At 33.4% G+C, this 24,291-nt stretch overlaps 4 protein-coding genes across 21 annotated transcripts in view; 2 read left to right on the top strand and 2 right to left on the bottom strand.

Annotated features, from left to right (window-relative positions):
• Nucleotides 1-674, top strand: part of LOC125777903 (protein quiver) — a 30,550-nt gene extending 29,876 nt beyond the window's left edge. For all 17 annotated transcript variants that reach the window (XM_049454062.1, XM_049454078.1, XM_049454077.1 and 14 more), the window contains one exon: nucleotides 70-674. In XM_049454062.1, coding sequence (XP_049310019.1) covers nucleotides 70-653 — 584 coding nt within the window. In that variant the 3' untranslated portion in view covers nucleotides 654-674. The remainder of the gene's footprint in view (nucleotides 1-69) is intronic.
• Nucleotides 675-11,046: 10,372 nt separating this feature from the next.
• LOC105222414 (cyclin-H) lies at nucleotides 11,047-12,661 on the bottom strand. Its single transcript, XM_011199740.4, has 7 exons — nucleotides 12,497-12,661; nucleotides 12,226-12,422; nucleotides 11,965-12,166; nucleotides 11,799-11,903; nucleotides 11,605-11,728; nucleotides 11,427-11,538; nucleotides 11,047-11,295 (listed from the first exon to the last, which is right to left on the bottom strand). The coding sequence occupies exons 1-7, from the start codon at nucleotides 12,611-12,613 to the stop codon at nucleotides 11,169-11,171; spliced, it is 984 nt and encodes a 327-aa protein (XP_011198042.2). The 5' UTR covers nucleotides 12,614-12,661; the 3' UTR covers nucleotides 11,047-11,168.
• A 525-nt stretch (nucleotides 12,662-13,186) lies between these two features.
• LOC105222413 (fructose-bisphosphate aldolase) lies at nucleotides 13,187-15,315 on the top strand. Its single transcript, XM_011199739.4, has 4 exons — nucleotides 13,187-14,099; nucleotides 14,159-14,345; nucleotides 14,758-14,957; nucleotides 15,028-15,315. Exons 1-4 carry the CDS (start codon nucleotides 13,491-13,493, stop codon nucleotides 15,121-15,123), a joined length of 1,092 nt encoding a protein of 363 aa, XP_011198041.1. The 5' UTR covers nucleotides 13,187-13,490; the 3' UTR covers nucleotides 15,124-15,315.
• A 925-nt stretch (nucleotides 15,316-16,240) lies between these two features.
• LOC105222412 (uncharacterized) lies at nucleotides 16,241-22,162 on the bottom strand. 2 transcript variants are annotated; one of them, XM_049451958.1, is made up of 5 exons: nucleotides 21,226-22,162; nucleotides 17,871-18,362; nucleotides 16,742-17,801; nucleotides 16,572-16,711; nucleotides 16,241-16,501 (listed from the first exon to the last, which is right to left on the bottom strand). In XM_049451958.1, the coding sequence occupies exons 1-5, from the start codon at nucleotides 21,454-21,456 to the stop codon at nucleotides 16,331-16,333; spliced, it is 2,094 nt and encodes a 697-aa protein (XP_049307915.1). In that variant the 5' UTR covers nucleotides 21,457-22,162; the 3' UTR covers nucleotides 16,241-16,330. The 2 variants fall into 2 exon arrangements, with proteins under 2 accessions (XP_049307915.1, XP_049307914.1); XM_049451957.1 differs by having other exon boundaries at nucleotides 16,572-17,801.
• Between the last annotated feature and the right edge of the window lie 2,129 nt (nucleotides 22,163-24,291).

The following is a 24,291-nucleotide window of genomic DNA, read 5'->3' on the forward strand; positions in this document are numbered from 1 at the left end:
TCTCTTTTTCTCTCTCTCCCAACCTCTCTATCTGCGCGTTCGTTCGGCAATTGTGTTGTTGCATTACAGCCTACGAAGTTGTACGACGTATGTGTACGTCGCAATTGCAAATAAATTTATTTATGGTCGATCATGTGTGCATGATGGAAAGTTCAGGCAATGGACATATGTGCTTTTGTGAGGAAGATATGTGCAATTCTAGTAAAAATTTATTGCAAAATGGTTCATCACACCATTACATCATGATCTCAGCGCTCTCATTCATATTATATTTACTCAATCAAATACAGATTCGTGCGCAATTGCAATTTTTCGCTCGACTATTGCAAATGCATAAACAAAAACAAAAACAAAAACAAAAACATATGCATAAACCAGTAGAAAAATATGAGAAACAAAAACCAAAACCAAAACTCTCACAACATACCCCAACCAGTCAAATGCAACTCCAACTGCAATATCAACAACAAAAACAAATACAAATATCAAATCACCGTTGTCATATGAATATACAACAACAACAAGAACAAGATAAATTCAGTGTTAAACCGAAATTTTGTTGCATGCCATCAACCGAACAACCAAAACATGTTGCATGCCCAATCAAAACAACAACAACAAATAATATATGTGCACAAATCGTAGAAAGATAGAGTGTAGGTCCAAGTAACCCCCAAAGGCACACACTAAATTACAAAAACTGAAAGTAAAAATGGTACACACACACACAGTTGAACCCATATAGCAGTGCATTCCGTTGGGTGAGGGCATTAAGTTATGTATAGTAATGTATAAAGTAATGTATGGTAATGCATAAAATAATTTGTGCGAAAAGTAATTATTGGTATTTCTTAAAGTAATTTATGGTAATGCATAAAGTAATTTATGGCATTGCCTATATTAATTTGAGGTAATGCATAAAGTAATTTGTGGTAATGCTTAAAATAAATTCTGGTAATGCATAATGTAATGTTGAAAGAGTAATGTTTGATATTGCCTACAATAATTTGTGGTAATGAATAAAGTAGTTATTGGTAATGGTTAAAATAATTTGTGGTATTGCAATAAGTAATTATTGATATTTCATAAAGTAATGTATGGTATTGTCTATATTAATTTGGGGTAATGCATAAAGTAATTTGTGGTAATGCACAAAGTAATTTATGGTGCCTATAAAAATTTGTAGTAATGCATAAAGTAATTTATGGTAATGCATCAGTAATACGAAGCACACCTTCTGCTGAATTGTTAATAAAAAAGCGTATAATGCATTACCGAATTATATCGAAAATATAGTGCACCAAACAGTCTTTCATGTATACATACCAACTTACTTTGGCTTGCATTGGTCTTTTGAAGTCGGAAAACTGTGTTGCCTTAACCGCTTGCTCCCCGGGAATGCGCTGTTGGTGTTAACAAACACCTTTTTACAACGTCCACGTCTCCAAGAAAGACATACATACTCAAGTATTTGTATATTTACAATTACTTTGTTTATAATAATTACATAAATTAGTAATTACTGCATAAATACATATTCGTACATAGTACATAAATACATACATACATTATACGTAACTAGTTACGCTCCACGCTCGTTTTAGTCTTTCTCCACCCCTCTAAAGATCAGACACAAACACTTGTTATTTTTTCTCTAGAAATTTTGCTCTTAACTCTAAATTATGACTACTCGTAAACACTGCATAGTTTTTAATTACATACTTACAAACAAATTGTGTACTTAGGCATTAGTTAAAATGTTTAATTTTTCCCAAAGTGCTCGTTTTAATTTTAAATTTTCTTTTAAAAAGTGTTTCTAGTATTATTTAGTAAGCATTGTAATTCAATAAGGAACTTTATTTATTTATATTTATTTTTTTGGTTTGTTTTTAGCAATAAATCTTTTTATTTATTACTCAGTAATCATATATGTATTGTGTAATGCAAAGAAAAAAGACGTAGTTCTTAATTGTTAATTAATTTTCTTAGTACTTAGTAGTAAAAAATATATGTAGATATTTTTAAATATTCAAATAAAAGCGTGAGTGATTAGTGCAAGCACTAGAACTTAGTGTAACCTGCAAGTTAAGTAAAAATATATCATTTATAAAAGAAAATTCTAAGCATTGCATGCTTTTTGGCTTCAAAGACGTAGAATAAACAGTAAAATATACACTTAGTAGTGAAATGTGGCAACAATGCAATTTTGTGCTTTGTGCGCGTGTGGTGCAAAGCGGCAAGCTTTCGGTTAGAGAAGCTTGTAGAAAATACTTTTATCGTTTTTGTTAAATTATTTTTCAAAACTAAAATTATATTTCAATTTAAAGCCAACAATTATTATTATTATTACCAAAAATATAATTTTCAAAGCATGTAATACATCTGCACTTATTTATTAATTAAGCGAAAGCGCTGTGCTTGCAATGAGGGTAAATGAAAACTGTTTTTAATACCTAAAATAATTTAAAAATATTTTCTTAAAATCAACACTTAGTTCCAAAAAGACATTCGAACACTGAAGCAACCGATCACATATTCCAGTTGGAACTGATAATAAGATTTTTTTCTCTCGAAGTCCGAAAGATCTAAGAGTAAATATTATTAATAAATATTGCTTACGTATATTATTTCCTGCAGAGTTTTTAATCTCAATATCTTCTCTATATATATTTTGAAAGATTATTCGATAAAAATTATTTCTAATTAAAAATTTCAAAATTTAGTTCTCATTATTCGAATTTTTACAGCATGAAAAAATGCGATTTTTTATATTCCTATGACCAAAAGGTCCTAAAAGCTACTTATCAGCTTTCTTTTAAAAGGCTTCATGGCTAGAAATAATTGGCTGTAGCTGATCGAAGAAACAAATCATCTATAAAGCTCGTGCTGGATAAACAATATGCTCCAAAGTTTCTTAATCTTCGAGAGAGTATCGAAATTCCATCATGGAAGCCAAACTAGGTGGATGCATATGATACTAAAATATTATTAAAAACTATAACCAGTCTGATAACTGTCTTTCCTTGCAAAAAGGTTTCTGTGTTTTTTAGTGAATATGCATACACCCAAAAATTTCTTCTTGTTTCTTTCACTTGCCCTCATCACATGCACAGCGTTGTTGAGTATTTTATTTAGCCACTTATAAAAACCAAAAAACCTACAACACAAACAAAAACATGAAATTAATATTAAACATGCAAAAAATTAAAAAGAATACCTAAAACATGTAAGAGAAGAAAATAAAGATAAATTAAATCGTTTCAATTAAATTAAAAAATCTAGATTATAAATAAATAATGAAATATTTTAAATTCACTATAAGAAACTACGCTTAATCAAGTACTTATACTTATATCACTTTTACAACCTTTGTCTACACCTAACTACTTTTAAGAATTATTGTCACAAGCGAAAGTCTACAGAAGTAGCTGTAAAGCGTTGCTACTTAAAAAAGTAACGATCGTTTGGAAGGAAAGCAAGTTACTCATACGCCATGGTCGACATTTAAACGTTGGCACTGTTTACTTCGTACATTTATGTTATTTGACGTGATTTGCTTAAAACTCTAAAGCAAAAAATTTTGAAAAAAGTTTTCCAAAATTTTCACTTGAACTTCAAATTTTTCAAATAATATAAATAATTAGAAAGGTGGCATTTTTGGCATACATTTGCCAGAGACCAGACACAATATATATTGCGCTAAACCATTTTTAAATTTCTAAGTCAATATCAAATACTAGTAGGAAGATAGAAATGTGCCTGCAAAATATTCGAAATACCTTGAGTACTTCTATTCACATAGTCATACAGTGTTCGAATATCAAGCATTTGCTATTTAAAAAAAAGCTGTTGAAGACTTGATGTTAATAAAATTAGTCAAAATTATGAAAAAGCTATTGTACACACATAGACATACATATATTTATTTTATTATAATTTAAGCCTTAGTAGATAAGACAATTGGCAAATTTATAAATGATTTATTTTATTTAGAAAAAAACTAAATATACCCAAAATATATTTTTTACACAAACATGGAAAGCTCAATTTTCTTTAATTTCTTTTAGTGCAAAAATAGCTATTCTTGAATATTTGACGACAGAAAAAATTTTAAATTTGTTGAAACGTGCTATATATAATTTTTAAATTGTTTGGTAATTTGTAGCGCTTTTTCTCGGTTTCATTAATTATAATTACTTATGGCTTGTGCTTTTAAAGCTAAATGCACGCCTGAGTAGCCTTAAATATTTGCGCCACGAGTCTTGTACTATGATTTTCAGTGCATCAGTGTTGAACGGAAAAGAAAGGTTCCAAAATGGTGAGTTTCGCATAAATAAAATATTTTTTCTTCATTTATGCAGTTGTTGCATCACTTGCTTATACAAGTATTTTACACTTATCAATGCCTTTTACGTGAATTTCAGTAATTAAGCATTAATTATTTATCTTCCGTAAATATTAACATTTTTTATGCGAAAGATAACCTTTTACTATATTTAAGTATTTTTTCTTTAAATTTTTTTTGTTAAAAAATAATTATTAAATATATTTTATTTCATTTTAACTTAAAACTTCAGACCATTTTTGAGACAACTATTCTGTAGTTTACTGTAACGTGTCTGCTACCAGAAGCAGTTACTTGAGGTTATATAAATACCTGAAATTGCGAGTAGAAGCATCCAAGCAAATTTGTTAATAAGAACTGTCATTCAATACGCGCGTTCAGGTTTTAACTTTTTTAATCTCTATTTATATTTGATTAAAACAAGAACTGAAGAAACTGTTAAAAAATAACTATACCTTTCATATAAAAATTGTTACATTCTTCTTCTTTATTGGCGTAGAAAGCCTAGTTTACAACAGCGCGCCAGTTGTTTACTTACAGATTCTTCTCTACCTGCTCTTACCAACGGAGTGGAGGTCATGCCGTCCGAATGGATGAAAACACTCCAGCTCTGAGAGTATTCGACGCAGTACCCGTTGGGGAAGCAGAGCAATAGCAAATATTACATTCGCACATTATTAATTTGGCAAGGGAATCTCAAAGAGTTGGTTAACTAAAGCCTTCTGCATACATTTTTGCTCTCATAAAAATTAATGGCACTAAAAAATAAAGAACGCAACTGTTGTGTTTACGTCCACTCGACTGGCTTGGTTTAGCCAGTCTAGTATTATTAATATTTTCCATTTATTTACTAATCTGTGACATCAGAAAATAAGCTAGTGAATTCATCGTTTTATTATTTTCAGACACTAACTGTAAATTTTAATTAATAACATTATATTCACTAGCAACACATTAAAATTATAATTATTTATTATTTTGCGTTCAAACTGTTTAACTGGTATTCCTTCAAACTGCAATTTAACACAGGGTGCACAGCGTAATTTAAAAAAATATTTATCGATAACAAAGTGAAAGAAACTATTTAACTTCTTAACTAAAAATGTCTGTTTTGCTTATTTGTTAATGAAATATTTTAATAAAAAATCCTAAAATAATTTTTAATAAAATTTAAATTTATTTTTTATATACATATTCCACAAATTTGTTGTGTTCTTTCCATAGTACACTCTAAATACTGTATATTATATATTTTTTCCTCTGCTTTAATTATTTTTTTCTAACTAAAATTTATGTTTTGCTTGTTTATTAATTAAATATTTTAATTTTTTATAATTATTTACTTAGACCTTTATTTTAAATAAAATTTAAATTTTTTTCAAGTATTCATGTACATATGTAAATATTGTGTTAGTTGCGCAAAATTGTTTCTTCCATACAAATATTTTGTGTTCTTTCCGCACTACACTCTAAATATTGTAAATTATATACTTTTACCTCTAATTTAATTTTTTTTTTGCTGAAATGCACTGCTTCTAAGCAATGTTTGAGCTCCTCACTGCACCTACAAAAGATCCTTATGGTAGAAACTCTATATTTAATACATATCCCGTTAATTCTGCCAAACTCGTTACTACACAAATTTAACAAAATACAAAAAATTTAATTAATTGTAGCAGTTAATGAAAAATTTAGCATGAAATTAAATCGAATTTTCGCAAACTACTAATTACTAACTAATAAATGCCCGTAAAAAACTAACAGCCACAATTACTTTCGTAACCAGTCATAACATTACCAAAAAAAAATTCCTTTATCAATCAAAGTTCCTCCTCTCAAGCGACACCCGTATACGCCAAACAAAAACAACATCCTCAAAACAAACTCTGATTCAGCCCGTACTTCATTGTAGTGACGTAGTCAACCGTTCATCCAATCCGTATCCTCAACCATCCGACGCTCCTGCTCTACGTGCTATGAAGAGTAAATTTTTACTATAGGCCTAGGAACACGCGTGCGCGCCTCGTTTTGCTATTTTTTACAAAAACAATAATATTTGTTGGACTAATTTGCTGCTTGAATTGCGTAGTACTTATGCAAAAGCTACTAAGAAAAGTCGTTAAAAAATATATAACCAGAAAATTGAGATCTGAAAAAAGCTATCGGTGACAGCAAGCTTGTTGGCAAGTTGTTGTAATGGTAAACGTAATTGCGTAACTTATTTTATAAGTGATATGAACGAACCATAGATTCCTCACAATGCAAAAAGCACTGAATATTTGACTTCTAATTTTTTTCCAAAACAACAAAAAACACATTTCGATGTTGTTGTTAATGATCAATGATTTACATTACAAAAGCAAAAATAAAAATTATACAAAATATTGATATTGAATGTAAAAAATTACAAAATATTGGTTTAAGAAATTATTTAAAATTTATGTAATGCAAATGATGATGTTTTTTCGTTCATCAAAGATGTGAGAAGATGTGGTTTTGATTTCGAAACAAACACTTATTATTTCGTAAATATTTTATATGTTTAACTATTTATGTGTATTTGCGCTAATTTTTATATTTTTATAAATGTAACTCATAATTAATGCTTTTACTTTGTGGTCACTTGAGTTGTACATTTCTTACTTTCAATTAACAACACGCTATTACAACAGCATTTACACTCATAACACATAATGTTGTTATTTATTGTGTCACGCACATTTTAAAAATTCATTATTATATACATATTTACATATGTGTAAGTATTATTTATTATTTGTTGTGTGTAATTCGGTTCAGTTATTGTCTAAAGTAGCGTATGCGCCCGCCCGTAATGCTGGCCACACGCCATTCATACAACTGAACTTTTGAAACACCCACTTACTCTCACACTCAAGCTCACTCTCTTTTCTCTCTTTTTAACGTGTTTTCATTAACACATTAAGTCATTTTTAATTTGCCGCACGCGCTCTGTTATAAAAAAAAATAATATTTTCTGTTTCTTAAAAAAATAATGCTCAATATTATTGAGCTTTTCCTTCAATACGCAATAACAAATGCTGCTCAATATTATTGAGCTTTTCTTATTCACCACGTGCAACACATACTTTCTTCATACATTTTAACAACTCGCTCTTTCACTCTATAACTCTCTTTATATGTATATCTCTCTCTTTCTGTCTATCTAACTGTATAAGTATCTGTCTCGCTTTGTTTCTCTCACTCGTGCCACAATTTTAAACCAAACCATTTTTATATTTCAAAATACATACTTTTTACAAATTTCATTCAAAATTCATCTAAAACAGCGAAAGAAGAACGAAAAATATTATTTTTCTTAATTACTTTGAATTGGTTAATTTGTTTACAACAATTAAAAATATAATAAAATACCCAATCAGTCAATGAAAAATTCAAATGAAAGTGACAAAAATGTGTTGGAAGCGTTTCTTCTCTCCCTTGCCTCTCCGCGACCGAACGTCGCTTGCAAGCGAGAGAAAAAATACTTTCGTGCACATTTTTCAATTCGAGCGTAACGAAAAAATAATAATTTGAAAAAGTTTGCAATTTGCGCTTTGAGAGAGAAACAAGCAATAAATATTTCAATAAAGTCAACAGAAAATGAAAAACTAAAGAAAAGATCACTGAAAGCGAAGAAAAAGAAGAAAAGTGCTTTTTCACATACGATGCCAATGGTCTGACTTAAATTTTTTCATCATGTACCACCATCGCAACCATGTGCAAACCAACCAACCAACAACAGCGTATATGTATGTACATATATACTTTTAACTACTACTACTATATGCTACATAATATACAATAAATATATATAAATATATGCTTATAAGAAGCAAACTTAACTTAGCTACGAATGCCACGACAAAACAACCGCAAATCAAAGCTAAAGAAATCTTTAAAATGCGCTTCAAAGCAGAAATATTTTAACTTGCTGCTTAGCCGTTGAAAGCTTCGACGCTAAACTTTTAAGCTCACACACACACAAGAAGACCAGACACACAAACACATATGCTAAATCACACACACATACATATACCACATATACAGTCACATATGAATAACCACATTTGTACAAATCAACACATGCATAAAATTAAGAATTCAAGTTTATTTTTATGAGCTTTCAACGTTAACCCAAAAAATCGCATTAACAACAGAACAACAGCTGAGTTGCCCCGCACGCCAGCGCAAAACACACACAACAGCAGCAACCATAAGCAGCAGCTTTTGAACCGACAGCGAAAAGCTCAGCAAATGAAAGCTCCACAGCCCGAAGCTTTTACAACGTGGAACAGATTTTAAGAGAATTAAATTTAATTATGTTATTGTATTTAAAAAAGTGTTAAGCCCGAAATAAGAGTATGTTTTTTCAAAAGCTCCGGAAAGCTTTAACTACGTGAAACAGTTTTTTTTAGAATTTAAATTAAAATTGAATTATGTTGTTTTATTAAAAAAAAATGTTAAAGCTTTAAAATTTTTTTTTTTCTAAATGTAGCAAATGAAAGCTCCAAAGAACAAAGCTTTCACGGCGTGAAACAGATTTTTATTGACTTTAAATAGAATTATGTTGTATTTAAAATATGTTAAAACCTAAAAAATTTTATGTTTTTTTCAAAAGCTCAAAAGACCTTTTACGATGTGGAACGAATTTTAATAGAATTAAAACTAATTATGTTGTTGTATTTAAAAAAAATATTTAAACCGTCAAAATTTTAGGTATTTTCAAAAGCTCAGCAAAGCTTTCGTGACATGAAGCAGTCTTTTAGAGTATAAATTTAAATTGTTGTAATAAAAATTGTTAAGCTTTAAAATATTTTGTTTGTTTTTTTCCTAAATTTAGCTCCACAGCGCAAAGCTTTCATGACGTGAAAGAGATTAGAGAATTGAAATTAAAATTGCGTTAAGTTATTATAATCAAATAAAATTATAAAGCTTAACAATTTGTATAATTAATAAATTTCATAAAAAAGTTTCCATACCAAAATTTTTATTTATTTAACGCGAAACCATAAAGTATAAATAAAATATAAAAAAATTTTTGAAAGCCAATCAATTAATGTTTCGACTTTCCCCACTAAGCAACTGTACAAAAAGCTTAAGAAAGTCAAATTTTATAAATTACACAAAAACACGATATGAAAGAATTAAATTTATGTTTTCGAGCTATTTGAAATTTTGAAACGGAGCTTTCAAGCCTTCAGGCCTTCTTTTTTCGAACTTACAAATTCATCAGACAAAGCTTTCGCTTTAATATTGATATTTCAAAGCTTTCACAATAACATAACTTTACTTATACAAACAGTTTCGACTGGACTTCCTTGCCGTTTTTTCGAACTTAAAAATTCGTAAGCTTTCGTAACAACTTTACCTATGAAAGCTTGCAACTTGACTAATTTACTTTTTTTTCAAAGTAACAAATTCGTAAGCCAAGGCTTTCACTCTAACTTCGATATTTCGAAATTATCAAAACCACTTCATTTATGTGAAAAGCTTTTAAATCTTAAAAATATTACAAAAAAAAATATTTTCAAAAACCTTATGAGGTTTAACTGCTATATTAAAAAATACAGTTTATAGCACTAAAATATAAAAAAATCCATATAACAATGTTTGAACTAAAAACTCGTAACACCTGCTTTGTTTTGCAATTTCGAAGTATTTTTCAATAGAAAAAAATATTTATCAAACAAAATATCTCCACGCTTCTAATTATTGAAAACAATTATTTTTAGTTCAAAGTTAGTTAGTACAACAACAAAAATAACAACAGGTTTAAAAAATATTTTTGTCTTAAAATCAAGTTTACAAAATGGAAAAGTTGTTGTTGTAAAATGTTGGAAACGGCAATATCTTTAAGACTCCATTTAAAGTAGGCTTTTTGAGACTTCCATTATTAAAATCATTATTTTTTTATCATAAGCGTCATTAAAAAACATAATTTTAAAAAACTTGTTATCAATAGTATAAATTAACACCACATTAAATATTAGACGAAAAAGTTCTAAACATTTGTTATGCATTAGTAATAGCTTATAAAAATATTAATAAAAAAAATTTGCATATTGAAAAAGACAAATAAATTTTAAAATAAAAAAGGCTTAATAAAAATACTCAATACTACACATTGTTGAAGGACATAGAAATAAACGTACCATGAAAGTAATTACTAAGCCTTAACACGACATAAAAGGATTAAAACAGTAAAACCTTCACATGCAAAAAATTTAATAACGTCAATATATCCAAAATATGTATATACATACTTATGTGTAATTGAAAGCACTTTTAAGCAAAGTTAATGCCACATAAACACACAAAAATAATTACCGCATTGAACTTGCATTATAACCGTAAGCAACAAATGTTGTTTTGAGGCAAATAAAATTAGTCTCAGAAATATTGATTACACATATATGTATCACATACACGTATTGTTAATAATATTAACGAAAAAAATCACTTCTATAAATGTTTTGTGTCCAAAACAGATGACAGTGTAGTATCAGATGCAATAAAAATATTGTTAAAATAAGAAATTCATGTTTGTTCGTGTTTTGAGTATGGATTTCAATGAACATGTAAGAACGTGTATGAAGCAGGTAAGTATTAAACAAATAAATTTCAAAACGCACTATTCTGATTAAATTACTTTGATAAATACACTTCATTCTTCAATTGTACAGTTTTAATGATCTATTTTTTTTTTTATTTTTTGTTGTCACTTTCCATTTAGTCTCTTTATTTTATCATTAACAATAACAGTACACAGAAAAAAACTAATAATAAAGCACTCAACTGTAAATCATACAGATTCTTGACTCATATTAAGCATAGACATGTCTGCACTAGAGTCTGCGACGTGATATGATGAGTCTAAGGGGAGCTCCAAGTCATCGTCACAAAGCATTTTGCGCATGCGCTCTTTATAGCTGCAAAGTTCAAATATAAAAGGCATTTAAAGATCAACAATAATATATAATAACATAAATAATAAAAAAATCATTTAGTAATCCACAATAATATATCTATAAATATCCTATTGCGAATCGTGTATACTCACATTTGACTGTCAGGATTATTTTCTTGATTGCGACACTTTTCCAGCTTCTTTTCAATCAATCTTACTTTTTCCTTCGATGGCAGCTCGTATGCCTTAACCATAAAGCGTATTTCTTAAGAATTATAGTTAAATCAATAAAACATGGAATGAATAAAGAAAACAACAAAACGAAACTTACTGCGCACAGCCTCTATGAGCGCGGGCAATTTATCACGTGCCGCCACAAATAAATTTTCAGTGACATAGCTATCTAGATTTTCTTGTTCTTTACTAGCGGCATGCAGCACAGCTGCCAGTGCAATCTATATAAAAACAAATGCAATTGTATTATATGCACACAAAACAATTTGTTTGCAAAACTGCAGATATTACCTGTGACGGCGCGTATAGCAGACAAGCGTCTGTGAAGAACGTCTTTTCAATAAACTCATCTATATGTGGCCTCAAACGTTCGGGATTCGACATATTGCTGCGAGTCTATAAATTATATTTAAAACGTTAAAAACCCTAACAGCAACATAGTTGTTTATAGCAAAACCTTAATATCGATGAGAAATCCCTCGACCGGCCTATAGGGATTATGCACAGTCAAGTAGTAATTGAGTTGTTGCATCATGAGCAACTCATTCGAGAGTATAATATCCATTGCCTTATTGCGGTCACCCTTTATATTACCCACAAACTGACCAATGGATACATTGAACTCCTCAACTTTGCAGGCTAAATAGACACACGTGGCTCTGAAATAAAACAATTACTTGTGAATATGACAGGTGTTATTATTGTATGCCAAACTCACAATATCTCTTTAGGATGGTAATCCATTGGTGTGTTGTTCAGAAAAAAACGTTTGAAATAATGGAATGCAGTGCCGACAACACATTTTGGCATAGGCGGTTCGAAGCGACGGCAAAAATCATTTAAATACAGTTCATATTGCTTAATTAGTACACGTTCTTCCGCAAGCAGCAGGAAGAAAGCTTCACGTTGCTCCTGCTACAAGTGCGAAAAAATAAACGAGATTCAATTAGTTATAAAGTGCCTTTTGCTGTGCTTGTATATTCACTTACATTCATTTCAGCCCCATGACTATTGATATAATTAACATTTTGTTGCAAACGTAATTCACTAAGTTGTTGTTCATTTGCAAAAGTCCAAAATTTTTTTTGCGAACTTAAAGGAAACATTTCTTCAACCGGCTACAATTTATTTACGCTGCTTCCTCTTCCTTTATTGGTTTTGGAGGTTACAATGACGTGCCTGAGTACAGAGTGATTCAAAACAAAACAAAATTGATTTATCAAATATATTTTCAGCAGCCAAGTTCACAATGCAGAATACGTTAAAAATAACTTAGCAACTTAGTTAACTTAATTAGAATAATTAATTAAAAAATTAGCGGTATTCAGTATATATTAGGGCGGAAATTTATTGTTTACTGATGAAACCTGCTACTTCATAGAGTAATTGGGGCAGTAAATCAGACACCAAAATTAATTTATAATAATTGAAATTAAAAATATTTTTATATTTTATAACTTGACATGTCATTGAGGTATTATGTTCGTTGTACCACACAACGTGATAGATTGGTAAAAATCCTCCCATTGCACGTCTTCTCAAGCCTAACCATTAACGGTCATTAACCTTTTTAAAAACGTCTCGGAGTTGCTCACCGCTTATTCCATTTTTGAAGTGAAATTGCTGGAGAGTGCTTGGGCTCACTCTCGTTGCTACAGTTGTTATCATAGGAACAGAATACCTCCCAATTTGGGCAAGGTTACCGAGTTGTTAGTCCTTGACCGGATATAAATCCCAGTCAATTCCGGTTACGAAGACCCGACACTCGTTGAACTCTACTACTACTCTTTTTTACTATCAATTTCGAATTTCGATTAAAAATATTAAATATTTTGAATTTGGCCACCTTCTGTTCATTCAAATAATTAGAAAGAAGCAATAGTTTTTTAGAAACATCAAATTTTAATGCAATAAACAATCACATTTCAATAAAATTCAAAAAAAAGATTTGGCAAATTAACAAAATTCCAAGTTATCTAAGAAATGGGCACCAATTACCAATATATACCGTGCGCGTTACAAGAAGAGCTCCGCCGCATCGCCAGTGCGATAGTGGCACCGGGCAAAGGTATATTGGCGGCCGATGAATCGCCCGGCTCCATGGAAAAGAGATTTTCACCATATAATTTACCAAACACCGAAGAAAATCGACGTCAATATCGTCAACTCATGTTTACGACCGAAAACCTACAGGACTACATATCGGGTGTTATATTGCATAACGAAACTCTCTACCAAAAAGCAGATAATGGCAAGACATTTGGAGATTTGCTGCGACATCGTGGCATAATTGTGGGTATAAAAGTGGATAAAGGCATTGTACCGTTGCCTGGTACCTTGGATGAGGGCACCACAGAGGGTCTTGATGATCTCTACTGCCGTTGCGGCAAATACAAAAGGGATGGTTGTGACTTTGCGAAATGGCGTTGTGTTTTGAAGATCGGCAAACATACACCCTCCTATCAGGCGATCATGGAGAATACGAATATTCTCGCGCGTTACGCCTCGATATGCCAGTCGCAGGGTATTGTACCGATCGTAGAACCAGAAGTGCTGGTCGATGGAGATCATGATATAATTAGAGCACAAAAGGTACGCGATGTTTCTACACACATATACTGCCATATTTTAACAATTTTCATGGAAAAAAGGTGACGGAAACTGTTTTGGCCGCTCAATACAAGGCATTGAACGATCATCACGTGTTTTTGGAGGGCACTCTGCTGAAACCGAATATGATACTACCCGGTCAAAGTTCTTGTCGAAAGAATTCACCTGAGGAAGTAGCTTATGTAACTGTGCAAAGTTTTCTTAGAGCAGTACCAGCTGCCGTACCCGGTATGAACACAAGATTTATGACGACTAAATTCTTCCATATCTAGTAAATTTTTGGATCTTACATATTTTCCGAGCATACTGTGGTCAGAGTATTATTTCCGGAAAATATTTAATCTAGACACTTTTTATAAAGAACTTACGGTTCGTGTACGAATTTCCACAAGATATTACCGTTAAATCTAATACAATATTTTTAATTTTGCTTTTCTATCATTACTTTGACAGTCTGTTTTCCCCCTTATGATGCATGAAGCGATCTCTTCAAGGACTAACTTTCCCTGACTTACTTATTCTTGCTTATTTTTCGATATTTCAAAAAGATATTTCCGGATATCAATTATAGTTTTATATACATACATACATATGTACATGTCCTTAACTATTAATCGACTTCATCTATATTTATTTTAAGGCATCGTTTTCCTTTCCGGCGGTCAATCGGAGGAAGAGGCTACAGTGCATTTAAATGCAATAAACACTATCAACTTGAAACGGCCCTGGGAACTTTCATTCTCTTACGGACGTGCCCTACAAGCATCGGCGATGGCAGCTTGGGCTGGCAAAAAAGAGAACATACCACTTGGTCAAGCCGAGCTTAAAAAGAGGGCTAAAGTAAATTAATGCGGAATTTTATGGTTCATAAAACAGATTATTAATTCGAAATCTTTGTTTACTCTTACAGGCGAGTTCGCTGGCAAGAAGTGGTAAATATGTTGCGGGTTCCATACCACCCTTTAAAGCAGAACAAAGTTTATTTGTAGCCGATCACAAATACTAAGGAGCTGAGAATGACATCACATATTAGCGAACATTTTGAGGATACTTAAACCCTAGTACTTAGAAATTGAAACAATAAAAATTGTATTACCTGAAACGAATATACAACGACTCTTTTAAACAAGTATTTATAAAGAATTAAATGATGAGTATCAGTGACGATCGTTATTGACACCACGTTGTTATCATAGACATATGTACAGGTTTGCCATTTCATTATGGAAAGATATACGATCCAGCAACTAAGCGAAATTATTAAAATTTACTACCGAAATTCAGAATCATTGGCCTCAACTTTAAGGACGCTTCTTCCAATTTATAGTCGTCATAATCGTCCTGCGAGATCCACAATTGAGCGTCTAGTGGAATAATTTGAATCCACAGGCACAGTACAAAATGTGCCCATACCAGTGAGACAATGAAGTGCCCGTAGTGTCAAGAATATTGCTATTGCTAGCGCATCAATTGAGGAAGACCGAAATCAGTCTCTCACACGTCGTTCTCAATCGTTGGGCATCTCTGTGACGTCGTTGTGGCGAATTTTGCGAAAAGATCTTGGTCTACATTCTTATAAGATCAAATTGGTGCAAGAACTGAAGTCGCTTGACCACCAGAATCGTCGTATATTTGTGAATCGGGCTGAGCAATAACTTGAAAATGATCTGGATTTTCATCGAAGAATCATCTTCAGCCATGAGACTCATTTCTGGCTGAATGGCTTCGTTACGAGTAATAAGCAAAATCCGAAAAAAAAACTCGAACGAGTAATCGAAAATTGGACTCAACGGATGGACCATCTGAGACGTGGCCGCAGCCAACATTTGAAAGAGATAATTTTCCAAAAAAAAAACAAATGCCAAAGAATGATCTTTCGAATGATAATAGACACTTTCCATTAAATTCTAAGTTTCTGTGTTTTTTCCTTTAAAAAAGTAGGGAACCACGAAATGGATCGCCTATCTTGATTATTCTGTAGGAACATGTTGAGAGAGTATAAAAATAAAACAGTTGAATGCCTTAGTTTCCCGATGAACACATTTAGTACCTAGACTAGTACGTGTTCAACAAAGAAAGGTATTGGTGATACTCATCTTCATAATCACATTAAAACAAAGCTCTGAATTGGTTTCGTTTTTCGTCTGTATGTATGGAAACCTCATATTTATATAACTACATATAATATATACTATACAATACAAACAATTTCCTTAAGCTTGGGATTCATCTGGATCTTCATCGGCATATGGGTTGTGTGCCTTGTCCTTTACGCGACGCAGTGTTATACCAAGTTTAAGTTCGGAAAGGAAGTCGTTAGCTGGCGGCTTACGTTCGACGCGTGGCTTCACACCGCTGATTGTGGCTGCTTTCTGATCAACTTTCTGTGGACGACACGAAATTAAAAATAGAGTTAAGAAACAAAACGTGTTCGTTTATAACAGTGTGCCATACCTTTAATGCTACACCCTTCCGAATACTATCTAACAACGCACCTCGCGCATCACCAATATCATTATTTTTAGATGCAGGCGCCGTTGGTTGTCTGCTACCTTTCTCTGCAGAGTTTAGTGCAGGTGGTGGCGGTGGCATTGGTGCACCATTACCAGCTGGCGGTGGAATATGTGCACCACCAGTAATAGGTGGCGGTGGCGGTGGAATAGGTGCACCACCACTTAGAGGTGGTGGTGGCGGAGGTATAGGTGCACCTCCAGTAGGCGGTGGTGGTGGCGGTGGAATAGGCGTACTACCATTAGGAGGCGGTGGAGGTGGTATAGGAACACTCGGAACTACATTTTGTTTAGCTGACGGCGGAGGTGGTTGAGGGTTAGGTGCTCCCACTTTAGAAACTCGAGCAGCAAATGATGGCTTCAGCGTAGGCTTTGGTGGTGTTGGTGGTCCAGTAAGCTGTTTTCTACCACCAACACTTGCATAACCTCCGAGGTCCGCGTTAATTTTCAGATTATTTTGTTTATTTATTGGTTTTATAGAAGCATACAAATTGCTATCGCTAGGTGTCGGCGGCGTTTTAGAGCCGGCATTCGTTCGTCCATATATTTGACTATCTTCTTCAGTTTCCCATTCGTCGAGGCTGTACAAACTTTGATTGGAATGGTAAATTACTGATGATTTTTTCTTGTTGGCTTGGACAAGGGATGGAGGTGGTGGCTGCAACGATGCATCAGTGATTGTTGTCGGTTTTGCAGATGGTGGTGGTGGAGGCGCTTGCCTTAAAGTCAACCTCGGTTGCACAGAAGCTTGCCGCGCTGTTGCTTCCACTTCAGTCTTGTTGCTATAAATATCTTCGATGGAGGGGAAATCCCTGGGATCGGCGAAACTCGCGGCTAATAAGTTCAAACTTGAGTGTGTAATTGTGTCCGTCTTCAACGGCACATTTGAATTTGGAGGTGGTGGTGGTGGCGGTACCGATGCTGGGGTTGGTTGTGGTTTGGTAACCGGTATAGTCGCTAAGCCTGTTTGACTGGTTGGTTGTTGTTTAGTAAACGGTACAGTTGTTAAGACTGAGTTTGTTGGTGGTGGTGGCGGGGGCGCATGCATTGATTTTTTCGATCGTGAGAACCTCGGTGAGGTGATTAGACCATAATCACTGGCAGAAGATACAGTAGCGTACTTTATATCGGGTAGATGATGGCTATCTGTGCCATTAACATTACGCTTAGGTGGCTGAAAGTACAATATATTATTTTCTATTAAGGAAATTTCGACTTGTTACACTTGATTTTAAAATCTCACCATCCAAGTGAACTTTGATTGCACGATATTTTTAATGATTTCCTGCTTGCGCATGCCTTTCAAGTCCTCATCCGTAATGCCGCGTTCCAGCATATATTTCCTCAATACATTATCATTCATGGTCATGGTAAGATCGAATGCATTGCGCGTCCGATCTCGTGTCATATCGCCAGCTATGTGTTGAAAGTTCATCGGGCCACTTATCTCATATTTGGAACCCTTAATGCTGGTCACAAATGTTGAGGGCGAAGGCGGTGTAGGAGGTGTCGGCTCATATCGACGCGGTACAATGGGACTACTTTTTTCCAAACTTTTTAAGCTATTACTTGACGAAGATGTGCTCACAGTGGCGTATCCCAATGTTGGCGGTGGAGTCGAGCTGTTGTTGCTTGTGGCGCTGGCTTTGCGTAAAGGCGGTGGTGGTGGTGTACGACTACTAGTTGTTGATGTTGATGGTAAATTGTATGGTGATGGCGAAGTCATTGTGGAAGGCTGAAAAAAGTCGAGTTAGTAAAGTGTACTTTTTTAAACAACAAAACTCGAAGCTTTTTAAGTGAGCGGTATGAGCTTTCGAGAGAAAGACCCTGCGGCAGATTTATGGTCATTTATGCATTGGCAACGGCGAATGCGGCAGTCGATGGAACGATGGGCTGTAGCAGATAAACGAAGACACTTCAGCTCTGAGAGTGTTCGACGTAGTACTCGCCGGGTGATGCAGCGAAAGAAGAAGACTTTCACTGCGTTGGAAAGACCAGGTGGTGAAGGATCTGGCTACACTTGGAGTCTCCAATTGACGCCAAACAGCGAAAAGGAAGCACAACTGGTGCGCCGTTGTACGCCAACAAAGAAGAAAAAGAAATCTCCGAAACTTTATAAGCTTTCTCTATTATATAAGAACAATGACCATCCCATAATGAGTTCCAACAGTATTTATAACAGCATATTTACATAATTTATTTACGGTAATTAAAATATACATACATATGTATATACGTACATAGAAATGTATTTTGAGTAACTGCCGAATAATTTCGAAGCAACTTGGAGTTAATCGCTGATATGCGTTATGACATTTACTAGCACAATAAAAATTTATCAGTTTGTGATATGAATTGATAAAGTGAATAATTATTAATAAAAGGTTTGCTATAATTATATTTCTTACTAACAATAATGGCATATCCTCTCACCATACATATAATGAGTTGTATAGTCCAATCGTTAACTCGTATATAAATATGTATATGCTTACATGCCTTTGGGTGTGGGAAATACCCAAGTATATTGTTTGAATGAAAAGTTAAAAGAACTTTTGGAAGATATATAATGGGTGATCTAAGTATTATATGTACTTTTTCCAATAGAATTTTTTTAACAGATCACGGGTGAGTTGTGTCAAGCTGTCATGGTTTTTTTGTTCAGTATTGTTTGGCATTTCATGATGGAAAGACTTACGCTGAACAACGTTTAAAAATCGTTCAACTTTATCCACGAAAACCGTGGAGAGCCGATTCGGTGCCTTTCGCAACAACTCAGAATGGCTTATGGAACGACTTGGAGCATTTTACCTCGCTCTGAAACTGGACTCTTGAACAGTTCCAAGAAAATGAGACATTTTCGAACCGAATTTTGTTTAACGATGAAGTTAATTTCTGGCTTGAAGCTCGTAATCACGGCGACATACAAGTATGATTACAACAAGAGGGCCCCACACATTGCAACAATTAATGGATTTATTGAGAGAACACTTCGGTGAGCACATCGGAGTCATCGAAAATTGGACTAAACGGATGGACCATCTGAGATATAACAGCGGCCAACATTTGAAAGATATAATCCTCAAAAAATAAATGCCAAGGAATGTGCTTTCGAATGATAATAAACATTTCCCATTAAATTTGAAATTTCTATGTTTTTTCTTTAAAAAAGTAGGGAGCCTCGAAATGGATCACCCTTTATAATGACTGCTTTTCTTTAATGCCGATTGTCAAAACTACTGCCACGAGGAATAACGTGACCTCCGTGATCTCGCTTTGGCATGAAAAGAAAAACGTTATATGACTTCGTCTCAGACTTCTCTCTTTGTCTAAAGAAAGTGACTTGCTAGTTGGCAGGAAGAGAGCCTTTTACAGGAAGAACGAAGTCATATTTTAAGGAAAATGGAGGAGGAGATTTTATAATTATTATTCAGAGGATGATAACTTTAAGAAAGCATTAGTGCATCTGCTAAATGTACACCTTAGGCAAATATATTGAAAACAAAGAATCGAATATATTAACTAGTACGGTATTACCTTCCATCCGACTGCGAGTTTTAAAGCTATAACGATAATAATAATATTATTTGCTTCTTATGTACTTCAACACTATTAATAGCTCTTCGTTCTGCCTGATATGAGTGATTACTCATTGGGAGATTCCACAAACCGTCTCATAAAAACAAACCTGTGAAGTTAACCGAGTCAGTATTGCTATATTTCCAGACGACCTACACTGGCTTTCATTGTTTCAACCAACAATCTTTTGACCGCGGCGCTAAAGTGTAGATAACAGTTCAAGAGTGAACACTTAAAACAAAGAGCTGTTGATATCACTGAGAGATTGAATTTTAAACTTGTGAGTGAGAAGGGTTTGACCAAACGTTTTAGTTCTGCGTGTTTAGTTATTTAATTTATTCATACAGAGGGATAAAAGTAAATTATCCTTCTTGAGAAGGGTTTTATTTATTTTGATACTCAGTTGATATTCGAGATTAACAAGGAAATTTCTTTTCAGTTTTGGATCATATGGTATAGATCAGAAATAAAATGACCACCCTATTAGATATGAAATCGTGGATGGATAATATGACTCAGTGTGTTTTCCCGTGTGCCCACTATAAAGAAAAAAATATAAATTCGTCTTCAGGCTTCAATACAACGTTACATCGCTAAATTTTTATACCCTCAACAATATATGTGAACTTTCCCACGAAGTTTGTAACACCCAGCAGGAAACGTCAGAGAACCTTTAAAATATTTACATATATGTAAATGATTAGGGTAACGAACTGAGTCGATTTAGCAATGTCGGTCTGTCTGCCTGCATGAAGCAAACAAATCACTCAGTTTTTAAGATACCGTTCAGAAATTTCGCACACATTCTGTTCTCCATAAAAATCTGCTAATTTATCGCAACCGCCATTATCAGCCTTGTATTGAATTTTTTTTAAGGGGTATTATACCTCGAAAGCGGTGTCTACGCCAATAAAGAAGATTATAACTTCGGTGCAACTCAAGTTCACATTATATCTTACTTTTTTTCATTATTTTAACCAAACAATTCCTTTAAATTAATTTACATATGCAATTATTACCATCCAATATCCAGGCATTTTGTTGCTCTTAATGATATCGTAAATGAAGGCACGTCGCTGTTCGGGTGTCAAGTACTCAATTTCGTCGGATAATCCCGCTTTACGCAAATACAGTCGCAAGGTCTCGTCCTCACCGATGCCATCGAGTGCAAAGGTTCGTTTAAATTCCACCGACTCGGTGCCCTCCATGTGCTGGAAGTCGTTCGGTGAACTAATGTAATTGTCATCCATATTCGTTTACACCAACAACAACAACTTTTCAAGGAAAAATATTACGTATAAACACATACAATATATTTATACCAGTTGCGGTTGCCAATTTGTCTTAAGTGGGAGTTGGGTATTTAGGACTTAAGTGATAAAGGGAGGTATGCAGTCATGTACAAAACAAAGTAAATAAACATTAGCTTTGGAAAGCGGTAAGCGTACGAAAATATCTAGAGTTTATTGATAAGGAGTCGATTTTATCAGCGCAAAATTAATTTACGATGAGTGAATTCGAATATCATTTTAAGCTGATTCATTTTGCTTAGACACTTTTACGTTCTTATGTTGTAGTTGCTTTGAGAAACTCTTCATGGAGTTATTATTTTCACAAAAACACTGCGAATTTTAAGAGTTTCTGTCCAGCACCGATTTTGAGTTTAATTTAAAAAAGAGTATTTTGATTGGATTTATAAACTTTAAATTGTGTTCACGATTACGCAAGCGCGTTAAAGTACAAATATGATACTCTAGCGAAGTCTTGCGTTACATAATTATTAAGTAGAGTATCGATTAAAACGGAGTAATCGATAACATTAACCGTCAAACTTTTAAATATACGTAACTCATAGCTGTGGAAGCAAACAATGAGCCATTATTTCACCGTTATTAAATACGCACTAAATACTACGAATTATATGTGTACGCCCTGAACACGTAATATCAACTGACTTCCAATTTCAGTTAAGGAAAAGTATTACGAACATGTCAATAAATTCAACAAATTTCTTTAGTTATCAATTCCTAATCTCAATTATATTCTCTTGCTTTTGCACGTTTAGCACGTTTGTATTGTTAGTGTTTGTATTTGTATAGCTTGCAGTATTAGCTGCTTGCTCTTTTTTCAACCTTTTTTTTATTTACTCGTACCATTTTTGCACAGGTGAGCTTTCTTATCAGCGCCGATATCGGAGCATTTTAATACTGCTCACCTATGTCTTATCACACAGAGTTATGAAAATAATAATAGTCATGAAACTATTGAGCATAGCTGTGTATAAACGGTTTGAGAAGGAACCGTACGATCTGTATAACTGTTATTGGAATATCCATATATAAGGGTGTAAGCAGTTACAAAAGTTGCAAATTTCTTTATGAAAATGTATGATGTTGGTTCTCTTATAGGCGCATAACTTTTTGCATAGATGGCGCTAAAAATAAGTTATTTCCAAAAATTGAATTGCTTGCTAGATGTAGTTCGAAATTTGTTAGTATATTTTACCTGTTTTAATAATTTTATATATTTAAACGAAAATATTTTAATTATAAAAACAAATAAGGAGAAGCCTTTTACGGTAAATATAAGTACTTATTTATAATAGAACTCAGTTAAAGTTGTTTGGATTAACAGTCTCTACTTAACATAAAAGCGCAGAGAAAATTTAATTTCTAACATATGTATGTATATTAACATACTTATAGAAATATATTTATAAGAAAACGTGTATTATTGAAAGTAGGGTTTTGCTCTAAATTTTACACATTTAATAAAAAGAGATTGAAGTATTTGAAAAGTTAGTAATCACCAAACTAAGTTTTTTACTACGTTTAATACAAAATTGTAATTAAAATTACATACTTTTTACTACACCCTGTTCAACTGAACACACTCGCTGGTGCTGAATATATACTTTCGAACATTCGCTACTAGAAGGAAATGCCAACAAGCAAGATTATTTAAGAATTTTGTGCCTAAACCTTATTGACACCTCAAAACCATTATTCCAATAATTATTTTAAAATTTTGTCGATTTTTCCATGTACTTGCATACAATTTTGACTATGTTTTATGCCCTCCAATGAGGTGTTTTAATTTCTGTTATTTCGCAAGTAGCACTACAACTCCGAAAGCATTCGGAAAGATTTTAGCCGAGCCGCCATTACGTTCAGTGAAGAACGTGCCCCTGTGAAAAAGTCGTGTCGTTGCACAATTGGCAACGATTTTTAACGCAAAAAGTGGAAATTATTTCCAAAATCTAATTGATATTTACAATTAACGATTGCGCGTAATGTTTCGCATATAAAATATGTGAAATTAGCAGAGTTTAAGTGCAGAAAATACGTTGTGAAAAAAGTATGAATTAATCGAATTTGATCGATTTTGGTGGAAAAAAAATTTTCATGGTGCTCGCCATTTACCCGACCCGAAAAATAATGGTCATCGTATTTGCCTCTCGCTCGCACGCTTGCCGTAAAGATGTGGTGTGAACGAGAGGTCGGTAGTGAATAAGATTATATGGCGCATATTGCGTTTCGTGTTTTGCACGAGTGTATTTGTGTGTGCACGAAGTGTGCTTAGCCCAGCTATCTAGTTCGGAAAATTTTGTATTTGTAAGAAGGGTATACGCATTGTATGAAGTGGATGGCTGGAGGTGTAGTATGCGACGGATAAGAAAGACGCGAACATGGAATTACCAGTTCGTCAAAATACGTTAATAAACGACGCGTCTCGTTACTAGTGTTGTGTAGTGGTAGGAGGGATGTATTGGTGTGTGTAACGGTCGCTGGATAGCGTGCGCGGAGCGATGGTTTTTCGAAAATTCGGATTAAGGTGCGAGTAGTTTCGCTGAATATGTAGTTTTCGGAAAAATTCGAAAATATTGTGTGTGGTAAAGCGCGTGTGCGAAAAAGAGTTGAAAATAGTGTGTATATAATTCGGATTCGGAGTAAAGCAACGTGCTCGGTTCGGTCGTTGTCGTTTATTGTAGCATGTTTTTGTGTTTTCTGCTTTGGCTCTGTTCGACTTTTCTCTACGTTTGTGTAGCATTGGCTTTATGGGCTTGAGTGTAAATGCGATAACAG

The sequence above is a fragment of the Bactrocera dorsalis genome, chromosome 3 (genome assembly GCF_023373825.1).
Source record: "Bactrocera dorsalis isolate Fly_Bdor chromosome 3, ASM2337382v1, whole genome shotgun sequence".
NCBI lineage: Eukaryota > Metazoa > Arthropoda > Insecta > Diptera > Tephritidae > Bactrocera > Bactrocera dorsalis.